The sequence below is a fragment of the Vulpes lagopus genome, chromosome 7 (assembly GCF_018345385.1).
Source record: "Vulpes lagopus strain Blue_001 chromosome 7, ASM1834538v1, whole genome shotgun sequence".
Classification (NCBI taxonomy): Eukaryota; Metazoa; Chordata; class Mammalia; order Carnivora; family Canidae; genus Vulpes; species Vulpes lagopus.
This window is the reverse complement of record NC_054830.1, coordinates 112,798,310-112,814,204: the sequence shown is the minus strand read 5'-3', so window position 1 is coordinate 112,814,204 and position 15,895 is coordinate 112,798,310. Positions and strand designations below refer to the sequence as shown.

Genomic DNA, 15,895 nt, shown 5'->3' with positions numbered 1-15,895 from the left:
CCGGGATCGAATCCCACGTCGGGCTCCCGGTGCATGGAGCCTGCTTCTCCCTCTGCCTATGTCTCTGCCTCTCTCTCTCTCTTTCTCTCCGTGTGACTATCATAAATAAATAAAAATTTAAAAAAAAAAGGTTGACTGTAAAACTTACCACAAGTTGACTGCTATGTATATTGTCATTGGGTATTTTAATTTATTTTAATTAGTGTAGTTAACATACCGAGTTATTTTCGTTTCAGATGTACAGTATAGTGATTCAACACTTCCATACATCATTCATTGCTTTTCAAAGATAAGCATTCTCTTAATCCTCTTTACCTATTTCAGTCACCCTCATACCCTTCTGGTAACCCCGTTTGTTCTCTATAGTTCATAATTTGTTTTTTGGTTTGTTTTTCTTCTTTCTTTCTTTCTTTCTTTCTTTCTTTCTTTCTTTCTTTCTTTTTTTTTGCTTGTTTGTTTTATTTCTTAAATTATATATTTGAGTGAGATCATAAGGTATTTGTCTTTCTCTGGCTTATTTGGCTTAGTATTATACTCTGGCTCCATCCATGTCATTAAAAATGGCAAGATTTTACTCTTTTATGGCTGAGTAATATTCCTCTGTGTGTGTGTGTGTGTGTGTGTGTGTGTGTGTGTGTGTATACTACCCCTCTTTATCCATTCATCTATTGATGGACACTTGGACTGCTTCCATAGTTTGGCTATTGTAAATAATCCTGTAATAAAATAGAGGTGTGTATTTAGTAGTGTTGTATTCTTTGATTAAATAACCAGTAGTGTGATTACTGGATAATAGGCTACTCTGATTTTTAATTTTCTGAGGAATCTCCATGCTGTCTTTCACAGTAACTGTACCAGTTTGCAGTTCCACTAACAGGGCATGAAGGTTCCTTTTTTTTCTCCACATCCTGGTCTACACTTGTTTTTGTTATGGATATTAGTTATTCTGACAGGTGTGAAGTTAAGATCTCGTTAGGTTTTGATTTGCATTTCGTTATAATGGTAAATGATGAACATTTTTTCATGTGCCCATTTTTATTTTTATTTTTTATTTTTTATTTTTTATTTTTTTCATGTGCCCATTTTTAAATTGAATTATTTTGTTTGGTGTTGAGTTGTGTAGGTTCTTCATATATTTTGAATACTGACCTATATTGGATATGTCATTTGCAGATATCTTCTCCCTTTAGTAGGTTGTATTTTAGTTTTGTGGGTTGTTTCCTCTGCTGTGCAGGTGCTTTTTATTATGATGTAGTCCCAGTAGTGTATTTTGTTTTTATTTCCTTTTCCTAAGGACATATCTAAAAAGATGCTATTAGGGTTGATGTCTGGTAAATTACTGCCTGTGCTCTCCTGTAGGATTTTTATGGTTTCAGGTCTCACATTCAGGTTCTTTTTTTTTTTTTTTAAGATTTTATTTATTTATTCATGAGAGACCCAGAAAGAGAGAGGCAGAGACACACAGGCTGAGGGAGAAGGAGGCTCCATGGAAGGAGCCCGACGTGGGACTTGATCCTGGGACTCCAGGATCACACCCTGGGCCGAAGGCAGGCGCTAAACCACTGAGCCACCTGGGGATCCCCCCACATTCAGGTTCTTAATCCATTTTGAGTTTATTTTTGTGTATGGGGTAAGAAAGTGGTACAGTTTTGTTCTTTTGCATGTAACTGTCCGGTTTTCCCAACACTATTTGCTGAAGAGACTTTCTCCTATTGCATATTCTTGCCTCCTTTATTGAAGATTAATTGACCATGTAATTAAGGGTTGTTTTCTGGGCTTTCTATTCTGTTCCATTGATCTATGTGTCTTTTTTTTTTGAAAAAGAAAACGGAAGCCTGCTTTTATTGATGCACACATTGACAGACTTGCGATTGGAAGGGGCGGTGACGTTAACATGACACTGGTGGTTAACGCAACGGAAACATGAGGGCAGGAGATGGCTTTGCAGGGACATGATGCCTTCATAAGTTAGGGAAACGGATTGCTAGCTGACTGCCCTTTCATTTCATGTTCTTCACAAACTCCTCTCCCTTTTTGATGGAGGCCTTCAGCTCGGGGATGGCTTCTGCTATCATCTTCTCTTCAAAAGGGGAGATCTTGCCAATGCCTAGATTCTTCTCGATGCCCTTTTTCCCCAGCAGTAATGGTGTGGAGAAATAGGCACAGTCTGCTTCCTGGGATTTAACAAAGGAACATTCGACAACTCCTTCCTTCCCATTCATTGCATCCACAAGGGAGAAGACAAACCGAGCTCCAGCGTATGCCATGGACAGGGTGGCAGAGCCTGCTCCAGCTTTGGCCTTCACCACCTCCGTGCCGGCCTCCTGAATCCGCCCAGTGATGGCTGTCAGCTGGTCCTGGGGAAGGTCCACCTTGGGAGTGCACTGAGAGATCAGGGGGATGATGGTCTTCCCAGCATGACCGCCAATGACAGGAACATTGACTCGCGCGGGATCCAAACCCTTTAGTTCTGCAATGAAAGTGTTGGCCCTGACAATGTCCAGGGTCGTCACCCCGAAGATTTTATTGGGGTCATAAGCTCCGTGTTTCTTGAAAACCTCCGTTGCAATTGGGATGGTGGAGTTGACCGGATTTGAAATGATGCAGATCATGGCCTCAGGGCAATGCTGGGCGCAGGCAGCAGTCAGGGTGGCCACAATTGAGGCATTGGTGTTGAACAGGTCATCCCCTGTCATGCCTGGTTTTCTTGGGACTCCGGCTGGAATAACCACCACATCGCAGCCTTTGAGGCAATCCGGCAGCTGCTCAGGTCCGAGGTAGCCTTTCACGGTTGCTCTGGTCTCGATGTGGCTCAGATCTGCGGCCACTCCGGGTGTATGAGCAATATCGTAGAGGGTCAGGCGGCTCACTAAGGGGCTGTTCTTGAGAAGCAGCGCAAGGGGCTGCCCAATTCCTCCGGAAGCCCCAAGCACAGCTACTTTAGCATTGTTCTGGGCCGAGGTGCTGAAGCTGCGGCGGAGAGCGGCGCCGGCAGGGCGGGCGAGGGCGGAGAGCATGGTTGGTGGAGCAGGCAGGGAGCCGAAGAGCAGGCGCAGGAGCCGGCGGCTGGCAGGTGACACCCTTTTTTTTTTTTTTTTTTTTGTATCAGCAGCATACCGTTTTGATTACTACAGCTTTGTAATATAACTTGAAGTCTGGAATTGTATGTCCAATTTTGTTTTTCATGTTTGCTTTGGCTATGGTGGTTCCTTTTAAATTATAGAATTTTTTGTTCTAGTTCTGTGAAAAATGCTTTTGCTATTTTGATAGGGATTGTATTAAATGTGTAGATTGCTTTAGATAGTATAGATGTTTTAACAATATTCGTTCTTCCAGCCCAGGAACATGGAAAGTCTTCTCATTTCTTTGTTTTCATTTTCTTTCTCTAAGGTGTTACAGTTTTCAGAGTACAGGTCTTTCACTTCTTTGGTTAAGTTTATTCCTACTTATTTTATTATTTTTGGTACAGTTGTAGTTGGGATTGTTTTCTTAATTTCTCATCTTGCTAATTCATTGCTCGTGAATAGAAATGCTATGGACTTCTCTACATTGGTTTTGTATTCTGTGACTTTACTGAATTCATTTATTAGTTCTAGGTGTGTTATTGTTTTGTTTTTGGTGGAGTCTTTAGGGTTTTTCTTTTTTAAAAAATTTATTTATTCACTTTAGCAAGGAAAGAGGGAACACATGCATGAATGAGTGGGGAAGGAGGAAAGGAAGAGGTAGAGGGAGAGAGAGAAACTTAGGCAGACTCTCAACTGACTGTGCAGTCTGACAAGGGGCTCAATCTCAACTCTGAGATCATTACCTGAGCCAACATCAAGAGTTGGAGGCTTAACTGACCAAGCTACCCAGGCATCCCTTTAGGGTTTTCTATATACAGTATCATATCATCTGCAAATGGTGAACGTTTTACTTCTTTACCAATTTGGATGTCTTTTATTTCTTTCTTTTGTCTGATTGCTGTGGTATTATCATTATTATTATTATTATTATTATCTTTTTTTTAAGCTTTATTTAGAGAAGGCGCATATGAGCGAAGACAGTGAAAGAGGGAGAGAATCTTCAAGCTGGCTCCTTGCTGAGCACAGATACCCATGTGGGACTCTATCCCATGACCCATGAGGTTATGATCTGAGCCAAAACCCAAGGTCCAGAATGCCTGGGTGGCTCAGTCAGTTAAGTGTCTGCCTTCGGCTCAGGTGATGATCTTGGGGTCCTGGGATGGAGTCTTGCAAAGGGCTTCCTGCTCACAATAGAGGGTCTCCTCCCTCTCCCTCTGCCTGCCACTCCCCCTGCTCATGCATGCTCTCTCTGTCTCTGTGAAATAAATAAATTGATCTTAGGACCCTGAGATCATGACCTGAGTCGGATGCTTAACCCACTGAGCCACCCAGACACCTCAAAACTTAAATAATTTTTAAATGTCCAATATATTAAACTTGCAAGTTTAGTCTATCAAAATTTCATGTCTTTTATTTATTTTTTTTAAAGATTATTTATTCATGAGAGAGAGAGAGAGAAAGAGGGAGGGATTTAGAGGTGGAGGGAGAAGCAGGCTCCTCATGGAGGAGGGAACCTAATGTGGAACTTGATCCCAGGTCCCTGGGATCATGACCTGAGCTGAAGGCAGGCACTTATCTGACTGAGCCACCCAGGCACCCCATAACTTAAATAATTTTTAAATGTCTAATAAATTAAACTTGCAAATTTAGCATATCAAATTTCGTATCTTTTAAATATCTTCATAAATAGAACATAAAATACTAATATAACAAAACTTATTATGGATATATTTAGTGGCAAAAATATTAATACTGTAGGTTTTGGTTAACTTCCTCGTTTCTATATTATTTCTGTATTTTTCCAGAGTTAGAGAATTATCCACACAAAAGGAAACAATTACTGTCTAGGCCAGTTGAGGTAGTAATTTGGTTAAAAATCATGACTGTTATTAGTAAAACTCTTAGGGTCAAAAACTATAGATTTCAAATGCATTTCTGGGCAAAGAAACTTGAGACTGATAGAGGCTTGGACCTAGATGTACCTGCCAAGGCTGAGCTGGCCGCGGTTTGGATGGATGCTTTCCTTAGGCTGCAGTCCTGCCTGTCACTCATTAGAACCTTTGAAGACCATTCCTTTCATCTACATACTAGAACACATAGGTTTTTAGTTTGATGCAACTCTCTGTATGGGTCTTTTAAATGGGTTGGGAGTAGGGGGGTGTAACAAACATTCTGGGACCCACTCTTAATCCCCCCCCTCCCCATTCAGGCTCCCACTTCATCCTGGTACTCTAAGCCTATATAAACCACTCATTTTAAGTTCTTTATATAGGATGGAATTCTTAACCACTTAGTTCAGCTGTGTTTGTTCTCTTACGCTCGGTCCACAGAAAGTGATTTGGAGAACAGTTTCTGCCTCTGGGAAGAAAAACTTTTTGTCTCACGAACAATGAGAAATCTGTATTGAGATGAAACATAAAGGCTGTAGTTTCCCTTCTAGAAACAGCCACACTGTGTAATGGCTCCTCTTGTCCCTTAACCGGTACAAATTTTTAGTTGGATACAGTATTATTTCTCAAAAAGTAGATCACTTGTAGTAGAATCACCTTGGACTCAAAAGAGGCCTAGATAGGGACTCATCATTAGAATTCAGTATCTGAAAAATACTGTTCTCTTTTAATTTATAATATAGAATGATACCAGTAAAAATACCGGAAAGGTTTTAAAGAATTAGGCTAGGCTAGGTGAATCTACAATTTAAGTGGAAAAAAATAAGATTACACAGAAAAATTATAAGAGAAAAGGAACTAGTTCTCTCATGTATTAAAAATATATTCTACGTCTATAATGATGAGCATTCCTTGGTGGCTCAGCCGATTGAGCATTCAACTCTTGGTTTTGAAACTCTTGGTTTCAGCTCAGGTCATGGTCTCCTGGTCATGGAATCAAGCCCTGCTCAGCGGGGAGCCTGCTTCTCCCCTTTTTCCTTTGCTTGTGCTCTTTGTCTCTCTCTCTCTCTCTCTCTCTCTCTCTCTCTCTCTCTCTCTCAAATAAAATCTTAAAAAAATTTTTTTTTTTCTAAATTGAAATATTATAGCTGTGTAGTGGTCCACAACAAACAAAATAGATCCTTACCTTGGAAAACAAAATTTTCTGCCTTTTATTACTGGAGTTAAGGAGGCATTTTTTCAAGATTTTTTTTCATAGATTGGAAGTACAGATATTTTAATATATTTTTAATGTGTGTATATTTTGGTATATTCTGTTAGAAGGAAATTTGTGAAAATCTAAAATACCTACAAAAATTTAAATCTATAAACTCTTTGATCGATCACTTCCAGAAACATCTTGTAATTTATCTCACAGATAAATATTACAGGTTTTGGGTTTACTCCATCATATTCTATATGTGTGAATATACAGTATTATTCTGTGCATCATAGTTGTAGAAGTAAACAAGTCAACTTTCATCTGTTGGAGACCAATTATACTTACAATAAAATATAGCCTTTATAAATTGAGGCAGTTTTTAAAAATTTACAGATACTGCCTGATTTCCAAGATAAAGTATTAAGTGAAAAAGAAAGGTGCCAAATGATATATGCAGTCACATGAAAATATTTTTAAAAGAAAAAATATTTAAGTGCATTCTTAAATGTGTATAGAATATCTGTGAAAGGCTGCACAAGAATACAAGAAGCTAATACTAGTGACTGTGTCTCTGGAGGAGAGCTGGATGGCTAAGGATAATGGTGAGAAGATTTATTCATGATTTACTTTTACATATTTTGAGTTGTACACCATGGTAATGGTAAATTGCTGGCCCATTCAGCGTTTAAGGTAATATATTGCTATTATCTAACTAAAAAGAAACACACAAATTAATGTGTAGTACTGAGGAACAAAACAAAACCTATTTATCCTAATTTTCATCTTTATCAAATTACCAGAATCTCTAAGGGTAAGACCCGTTTCCAATTACATTAAGTTTTTTTTTATTGTGGTATAAAATACATAACATAAAAATTACCATCTTAACCATTTTTAAATTTTAGTAATATTTCACATTGTTCTGAACAGATCATCATAACTTTTTCATCTTGCAAAAATGAAACTCTAATACTCATTAAACAAAAAGTTCCTTTTACTTTCTCTTGCCAGCCCCAGATACCATCATTTTATGTTATGTTTATTTGAATTTGAGTATTTCAGATATAAGTAGAATTACTCTTATAAGTGGAATCATATGGTATTTGTCTCTTTGTGACTGGCTTATTTCATTTAGCGTAATGTTTTCAAGGATCATCCCAATAACATATGACAGGAATTCCTGCCTTTTTAAAGACTGAATAGTATTCCATTATATGTATATATCACATTTTATTTATGTATTCATTGGCTGATAGACGTTTAGGCTCCCTTCTACCTTTTGGCTGTTGTAAGTAGTACTGCTATGAACATGAGCGTGTAACTATTCTTCCAGTCTCTGCCTTCATTTCATTTAAAGGTACTCAAGTGAGATTGCTGGATCATTTGGTGGTATTATTTTTCAGTTTTTGAGGAATCTTCATATTGTTTACCATAGGAGTTGCACTATTTTACAATTCTACAAACAGTGCATGAGTTCCGAATTATCCACATTCTCACCAGTACTTAATTGTTTATCTTTTTTGTTGTTGTTACTAGCCATCATAATGGATGTGAGGTGATCCCAATACATGCTTTTAACAGGCATCATAATCATATATTTCTCATTTATTTAAAAAGTTCATCAAGTACGTTTGACCTAATTTCAGTTTGATCACCTCAAATATGACACGTAGTCACTTTTTAGTATACTTTGTTGTTGTAACTTGAGGTATGTGTTGTATAATCAGATACCCCTATTTTTTTCCTTTTATTTAACCAGGATTGAATGACCCCAGAACAGAGTAGGCTATATTTAACCCCAATGAATTTTATCAACTTTATTTTCACTTACATAGTTTAAATTCTAAGGTTCTATATGTTACAAGAATTCCAAGCATGTACCAGCATTAAAAATACTATGTTTTAATAGAAAACTGTATGTCTTTTCACTTTGCAATGTAGTATTTGACCTCTGTTTATTTTATTTATTTTTATTTTTTAAAGATTTTATTTATTCATGAGAGACACAGAGGGAGGCAGAGATATAGGCAGAGGGAGAAGCAGGCTCCCTGCAGGAAGCCTGATGTGGGACTCGATCCCAGGACCCTGGGATCATGACCTGAGCCAAAAGCAGACACCCAGCCACTGAGCCACCCAGGTGTCCTGACCTCTGTTTATTTTTAATTGAAAAGTTTTGCCTTCATAGTCTTGACAGTTTTGTATTAACTCTTCTCACAAAATGAATTCAGTTACAAGTTGTCTTTTAAGAGCAAGGTCAAGCAGCATTTAAGGATTTTATCCAGAGAACAAAAGTACATGATACCCTAGTGAAAAATGGAAAAGGGGGTATAAATTCTCTTCGATTTTTTTTCCCTTCTTTTCCAAGAAAAATTTAGGGTCATTAGTGTTCTACAACAAAATTAATACCAGGTTAAATGTTTTCCATTTTAAGTAAATTAATCGCAGTTTTCTTTTCCTGACTTGAAGTTTCTGAAGAAATTTTTATTCTGGCATTATCATCACAGAATCACCTGTTCTACCTTGCAAGTATTTATTCTTCAGAAGTATTTAGTAATAGTATTTTAAAGTATTACATAGTAGTGTGAATATCTAGCTATAACCTACAATTACATCATAAGCATTAGAAGTCATTTAAAAATAATTTTTGCTAGACTTTGTTTCACTACTGTGCAGTTAACTTCTTTATGACTTTTTATTTAAATATTTAAACTGAGCAGTTGCATTTACTCTATTTGATGTATGAGTTGGTAAAAAAGGGTGCTCAGTGGTAGTATGGCTTGGGAAGGGTGGGGGTTTAATCCTCACTGTGGGTTTTGAGAAAAGATAATGAAATCCTTTATATCCCTTTCCATAGACATGCATTTCAAAGACTTACATTTTAATAAGAATTGGTTGTGCAGCTGCAACCCTGGCAACACGGACTATTAGAAAAGAATTGGGGCAGAATTCCAGAAATCAAGGCAGGCAATGGTCTCATGTGGAGCTGAGCTAATGAAAACTGATAAAAATACAAAACACTTAGAAGAAATAAGACCAGGCCTTTCTTTGGCATAGTGGATGTTGAAATTTTACATACTATATTTTATTATTTAATCAAAAAGCTATCATCAGTTGCTTACTCAATAAGAGTAGCTGCATTATATTGTTCTTTAGTATAAAAATATGGATTCTGGGAAGCTAATATTTCTGTGCATTATATCTAAAATAAGTAATTGTTGCTGGCCCATTCTTGGTAAAATATTGACAGCACAATGTACCAAGTTTGTTGGATTTTTAAAAACAAGATTTTAATTTTTAATAATTTAAGAAATAAATGCTCACAGTAGTTGTGAATTTCTTGCAGTTGTTGTCTCTAAGTTCCCTCAAACAAAATTTGGAAAAATATTCTTTTCTTTCAACACTTTGACAGTGGCTGTAGAATCTGTCATTAAACCATAATTTCATTATTATTGATATTAGTTTGTGTCTGGGGTTTTCCCTCCTATTATAAGAAGTATTGCAATAAAATATTTTTGTTGCTTTTTTTTCTGGATTACTGTCAGTTACTTTTGATTTTTCAGAAGTCATTCTAACATACTACCTCTAAAAATTTTTTTTTTTTTTTTACCTCTAAAAATTTTTGATACTTTCTAAATGTCCTACCAATTTACATAATCTGAATTTTTTTTGGAATGAGTTTTTTCTTTTAAGTCTTATTTGGCTCTTTTTTTTTTTTTTTAAATTTATTAGTCACACACAGAGAGAGAGAGAGAGAGAGAGGCAGAGACACAGGCAGAGGGAGAAGCAGGCTCCATGCACCAGGAGCCCGATGTGGGATTCGATCCCGGGTCCCCAGGATCGCGCCTGGGCCAAAGGCAGGCGCTAAACCGCTGCGCCACCCAGGGATCCCTATTTGGCTCTTTTGGCTTTTAAATGTTGACTTCTTTTATCGTTAATTCTGGGAAAATTTATTCCCATCATTTCTTGACATGTTTTTATCTTGAAATGTTTTTACTTTTTCCCTTTTTCTGGAACTTCTTATCTGGATGTCTTTTTTTTTTTTTTAATAATTATTTTCACTTCGTTCTTTTTATGGTTTCTTATTGTAACTTTATAGTACTAATACCCCAATATGGTACTGTTAGCTCCTGTCGGCTTTAAAAGTAAAACAGCTCGTGATTTTTTTTTTTTTTAAGATTTTATTTATTCTTGTCTTATTCTGTCTTATGAGAGACAGAAAGAGGCAGAGACACAGGCAGAATCAGGCTCCACGCAGGGAGCCCGATGCGGGACTCAATCCTGGGACCCCAGGATCACACCTTGGGCCAAAGGCAGGCACCAAACCGCTGAGCCACCCAGGGATCCCCAACAGCTCGTGATTTTATCAGCAAAATGAGTTTATTCAAGGTTAATGGAATATGCAAGCTATGGCAAACCATAGGCAAAAAGATGGAGATGAGAAGAGAGGAATATTACTTTATTGAGAAAAGGAGAAAGCTGGGAGGGGCTGCTCTGAAGGAAAGGGCATTGGAAGAAAGCTAGAGTTGAGGGTGCTGATGGCTTCTTACTGGTTGGGGTATATTTTCTTATTGGCTGAGCTTGTTGCTAGGCAGGGTGAAATTCTTCTTTCTGCTCAAGTGGGAATGCAAGTGACTATGAATAATAGGATAGGAGAGCTTCCGCCTGTGGTGTCCCAAATCCAATTTTAATGAGCTTTTCTTCGTTCAGTTCTGCAGTCACTCAGTGTGCACTCCTGGGTTGTCCAGTCTGGGCATTCTGTTTCAGATAGTGTAAGTTGTTGAATGTTTGTCTTTATTTTACAGTAGTCTTCTGTTCCAGATGCCTCTTTATTTTGTTTAGTAAGGTAATGATCCCCTGCGGGTGGCCGTGGAGGACTATTATCTGCTGAATTAATAATATGTAGTGGGAAAGACCAACAGCCAGGTATTAGTTTGTGTCAGTCCAGGTGATTTTAAGGAGTGGAAGGAGTTGAGTCTCAGTTCAGATAGCCATCCAGCACCACTAAATTGCTCTTAATTAAGTTTTCCTGTTGTTAGCTACTACATCAGGCAACTTCTGATCAGGGTTTATTTTTTAAACTCTAAGTAAGTAGTAATACTTACAGGAGATGAATACTTAATATTTGTTAGAAATAAGAAATAATACTCTAAAGAGATAATTTCCTTAAGATTTTAATTCACCACCAGATCTAGAGGGTTTTGGTGGTGTGGTGGGGAGATTTGACTGAATGGGACCCCAAAATAAATTGCATCTTCAGTAGACAAATAAAATAGAGGGTGACGCTATAGTTTTGTGCATACTACATATTTATATTTAACCTAGTTAATAATACATTTTTAAAGTGTTCAAATTTGGGCAGCCCCAGTGGCTCAGCAGTTTAGCGCGCCGCCTTCAGCCCAGGGCCTGATCCTGGAGACCCGGGATCGAGTCCCACATCGGGCTCCCCACATGGAGCTTGCTTCTCCCTCTGCCCGTGTCTCTGCCTCTCTCTCTCTCTCTCTCTCTCTGTCTCCCATGAATAAATAAATAAAATCTTAAAAAGTGTTCAAATCTATTTTAATTACTCTGTTGATAATTGCTATATTGCTGAGACTTCATACATGGTTATTGCTCAACAATATCTGTGAAGGGGTTTGGATGCATATTGTACTATTTTTGTTTATTTTCTGAAATTAAGGTATGCAAAATAAAGAAAATAGTATCTGTCAAAATACATGCATATACATACATACACACCTGTAGAGTGAAAACCTGGTTCAAAAATATATGCTGAAATTTCTTTTAATTGAAGTGAACACACCATTATTGTATTAGTTTCTTATGTATGACAGAGTGATCCAGCATGTTATATATATTTAGAAGTGATCACAGCAATACATTTAGCTACTATGTGTCACAGAGTTGCTACATATTAGTAACTATATTCCTTTGTGCTGTACTTTGTATACCTATAGTTTGTACCTTTTAATCTCCTTCCCTTATTTTACCTATTTCTCTACTCCTCTACCCTCTAGCAAGCACCAGATTCTTAAATATATTTGAGTTTATTTTTGTTTTGTAACTTTATTCATTCCTTTGTTCTTTTTTTAGATTCTACATAAAAGTGAAGTCATGTGGGTTGGTTTTTTTTCAGTCTGATTTACCAAGGACTTTTTGTAATTTTAAGTCATTCATTTTGAGATTATTTTTGCATATGATGTAAGAAAGTCGTCCACTTACAGGATGACTGGCTGGCTCAGTCAGTAGAGCATGTGGCTCTTGATCTTGATCTCAGGGTTGTGAGTTTGACCCCTGCATTGGACATGGAGATTACTCAGTAAAAAATATAAATAAATAAATAAATAAATAAATAAATAAATAAATAAATAAATAAATACGGTCCACTTTTGATCTTTTTTTTTGTAATTGTCCATTTCCCCAACACCATTTATTCAAGAGACTATGTTTTTCCCATTGATGTTCTTGCCTTCATTGTTGAAAATTAATTTACTGTATCTGTGTGGGTTTATTGCAGAACTCTATTCTCTTCCATTGATCTCTGTGTCCTTTTGTGTTAGTACTGTACTGTTTTGATTTCTATAGCTTTGTAGTATAGTTTGAAATGAGGGATCATGATATGTTCAACTTTGTTCTTTCTTCAGAGTGCTTTGGCTATTTGTATTCTTCTGTCATTTCATACAAATTTCAGGATTCTTTGTTCTAGTTCTATGTAAAATGCCATTGGTATTTTCATATGGATTGCACTGAATCTATATATTTCTTTGGGTAGGATGAACATTTTAACAATATTAACTTATGCCACCCATGAGCACAGAATAGCTTTCTATTTATATCTTCGTCTAACAGTTTTCAGAGTACAGGTCTTTTAACCTCATTGGTTAAGTTTATTCCTAGGTATTCTTTTTGATGTGATTATGAATGGGATTGTTTTCTAAATTTCTCTTTCTCAAAGTTCATTATTAGGGTATAGAAATGCAACAGATTTGTGTACATTAATTTTGTATCTGCAACTTTTTGAATTTATTTCTAATAGTTTTTTGGGTAGAATCTATAGAGTTTTCTGTATATAATATGTCATGTGCCAATAGTGACAATTTAACTCTTTTTTATTTGGATATATTTTATTTTATTTTATTTTATTTTATTTTATTTTATTTTATTTTATTTTATTTTATTTTATTTATTTATTTATTTATTTATTTATTTACTGGCTATGATTTCCAATCTGATTACTATGGCTATGATTTCCAATACTGTGTTAAATAAAAGTAGTGAGAATGGACACCCTTGTCTTGTTTCTGATTTTAGAGAAAAGTTTTCATCTTTTTACCGTTGAGTATGATTTTTATTTATTTACTTGTTATTTATTTATTTATTTTGAGTATGATGTTAATTGTGGGGTTGTCATATATGGCCTTTATTAAGCTTAGGTATGATCTGTACCCATTTTGTTGACAGTTTTTATCATAAATGGTGGTTGAATTTTATCAGGTTTTTTTTTCTGTATTTATTGAGATAATAACGTGATTCTTTTTTTTTTTTTTAATAACGTGATTCTTATCCTTTTTGTTTGTGTGGTTTATTATGTTGATGGATTTGAGGATATTGAACCATCTTGCATCCCTGGAATAATCCCACTTGATCACTATGCGATTCTTCCAGTGTGTCATAGAATTTAGTTCACTAATGTTTTGTTGAGGATTTTTACTTCAGTATTCATCAGGAATATTGGGCTGTAATTTTGTTCTTGGGTGTTTTTGTCTTGTTTTGGTGTCAGAGCTGGCCTTATACAGTGAGTTTTGGAGTATTGTCCCTTTTTCATTTTTTTTGAAAAAGTTTGAGAAGGATAGGTAACTAACTTCTTGAACTGTTCCATAAAATTCAACGTTGAAGCTTTCTGGTCCTGGACCTTTGTTTGTTGGGAATTACTTAATTACTGATTCAATTTTCTTAATAGTAATTGGTCTGTTCAGATTTTGTCCTTGAATCAGTCTCCTTTTTTGTAAATTTTTTTTTCAGATGTATTTATTTTAGAGAGTGCATGTATATATGAGCACCAGTAATAGGAGGCCAGGGGGAGAGAATCCTCAAGCAGACTGCTAATAAGCACAGAGCCCGATGCTGGGCTTGATCTCAGGAAATTGAGATCATGATTTGAAATCAAGAGTCTGATGCCTAACTGAGCCACCTGGGTGTCCCTTGTTGAGTCAGTCTTGGAAGAGTGTATGTTTCTAGGAATTTGTCCGTTTCTTCTTGGTGGTCCGTTTGTTGGCATTTAATTGTTCATAGTAGTGTCTTATGATCCTCTGTATTTGTGTGATACAGATTGTAATTTCTCCTTCTGACTTTGAGTTCCCTCTGCTTTTCTTGATGAGTCTGGCTACAGGTTTATTAGTTTTGTTTATCTTTTCATGGAACGAGCTCTTAGTTTTGTTGATCTTGCTTATTGTTTCTTAGTATCAATTTCATTTACTTTTGCTCTAATCTTTTTTACTTCCTTCTACTAACCTTCAGTTTTGCTCTTTTTCTAGTTGCGTTAGGGTAAGGTTAGATTGAGATTTTTCTTTTCTTTCTTACGCCTGTATTGCTATAAATTACCTTATTAGAGCTGTTTTCATTGTTTTGCAAAGATTTTGTATCATTGTGTTCATTTTCACCTGTCTCCATGTAGTTTTTTATTTCCTCTTTGATTTATTTTCTTGACCCTTTGGTTGTTTTGTAGCATGTTGTTTAACCTCCATGTGTTTTTTTTTCCATTTTTTCCTTTGCTTTATGATGGTGGTCAGAAACAACTCAAAATATTTTTGAGGCATACTTATATATGTTTGCTTTTACCAGTGGGATTTTTAAAAAGATTTTATTTATTTATTCATGAGAGACACAGAGAGGCAAAGACATAGACAGAGGGAGAAGCAGGCTCCTTGCCTGGAGCCTGATGTGGGACTGATGAGCCAAAGGCAGCCACTCAACTGCTGAGCCACCCAGGCATCCCTGGGAGTGCTGAACTTCTTTAGATTTTGCTTGCCTGGAAGACTACTTCTCTCTCCCACCATTCTAAGTGTTAACTTTGCTGTGCAGTGTACTTTTGATTTTAAGTTTTTTCCTTCCAACACTTTGAATATATTCTGCTTTTCTTGCCTGGCTCTCAAAGTTTCTGCTGAAAATCAATTTACAGTCTTATGGGACTTCCCTTGTATGTTACTATTTTTTTTCCCTCTTGCTGCTTTTTTGATTTTTTTGATTTTTAAGATTTTGTTTATTTGACAGAAAGAGAGAGGAAGCACAGCAGGGGGAACAGCAGAGGGAGATGGAGAAGCAGGCTCTTTGCTGAGCAGGGAGCCCAATGCAGGGCTCGATCCCAGGACCCTGGCATGACCCAAGCCAAAGGCAGACACATAACCAACTGATCCACCCAGGGGCCCTGCTTTTAAGATTCTCTAACTACTCAGACTTTGATTATGGTGTGTCTTGGAGTGGGTTTCTTTGGGACTTGGTCTGCTTCTCAGACTTGGATATCTGTTTCCTCATCAGGTTAGGGAAGTTTTCACCTTTTTTCTTCAAATAGGTTTTCTGTCCTTTTCTCTTTGTTCCTTTTTGGACCCCTATAATGTGAACATTAGTATACTTGATGTCCTGGTGGTGCCTTAAGGTATCTTCGGTTTGGGGATTACTTTTTTTCTCTTATCGCTGTTTTTTTTTTTTGGTCTTAGAATGCCAGAGCCGGGTTGGGGGCAAGAGGT

The 15,895-nt window shown here is 36.7% G+C and overlaps 2 protein-coding genes across 7 annotated transcripts in view; one reads left to right on the top strand and one right to left on the bottom strand.

Annotated features, from left to right (window-relative positions):
- CDC42SE2 (CDC42 small effector 2) overlaps positions 1-15,895 on the top strand; it is a 162,721-nt gene that overhangs the window by 97,472 nt on the left and 49,354 nt on the right. The window lies entirely within an intron of this gene.
- LOC121494826 (malate dehydrogenase, mitochondrial-like) lies at positions 1,825-3,046 on the bottom strand. Its single transcript, XM_041761788.1, has one exon. The coding sequence runs from the start codon at positions 3,015-3,017 to the stop codon at positions 2,001-2,003; it is 1,017 nt and encodes a 338-aa protein (XP_041617722.1). The 5' UTR covers positions 3,018-3,046; the 3' UTR covers positions 1,825-2,000.

Coding starts and splice junctions, on each gene's coding strand:
- LOC121494826 (XM_041761788.1), bottom strand. CDS start 3,017: ATGCTCTCCGCCCTCGCCCGCCCTGCCGGCGCCGCTCTCCGCCGCAGC.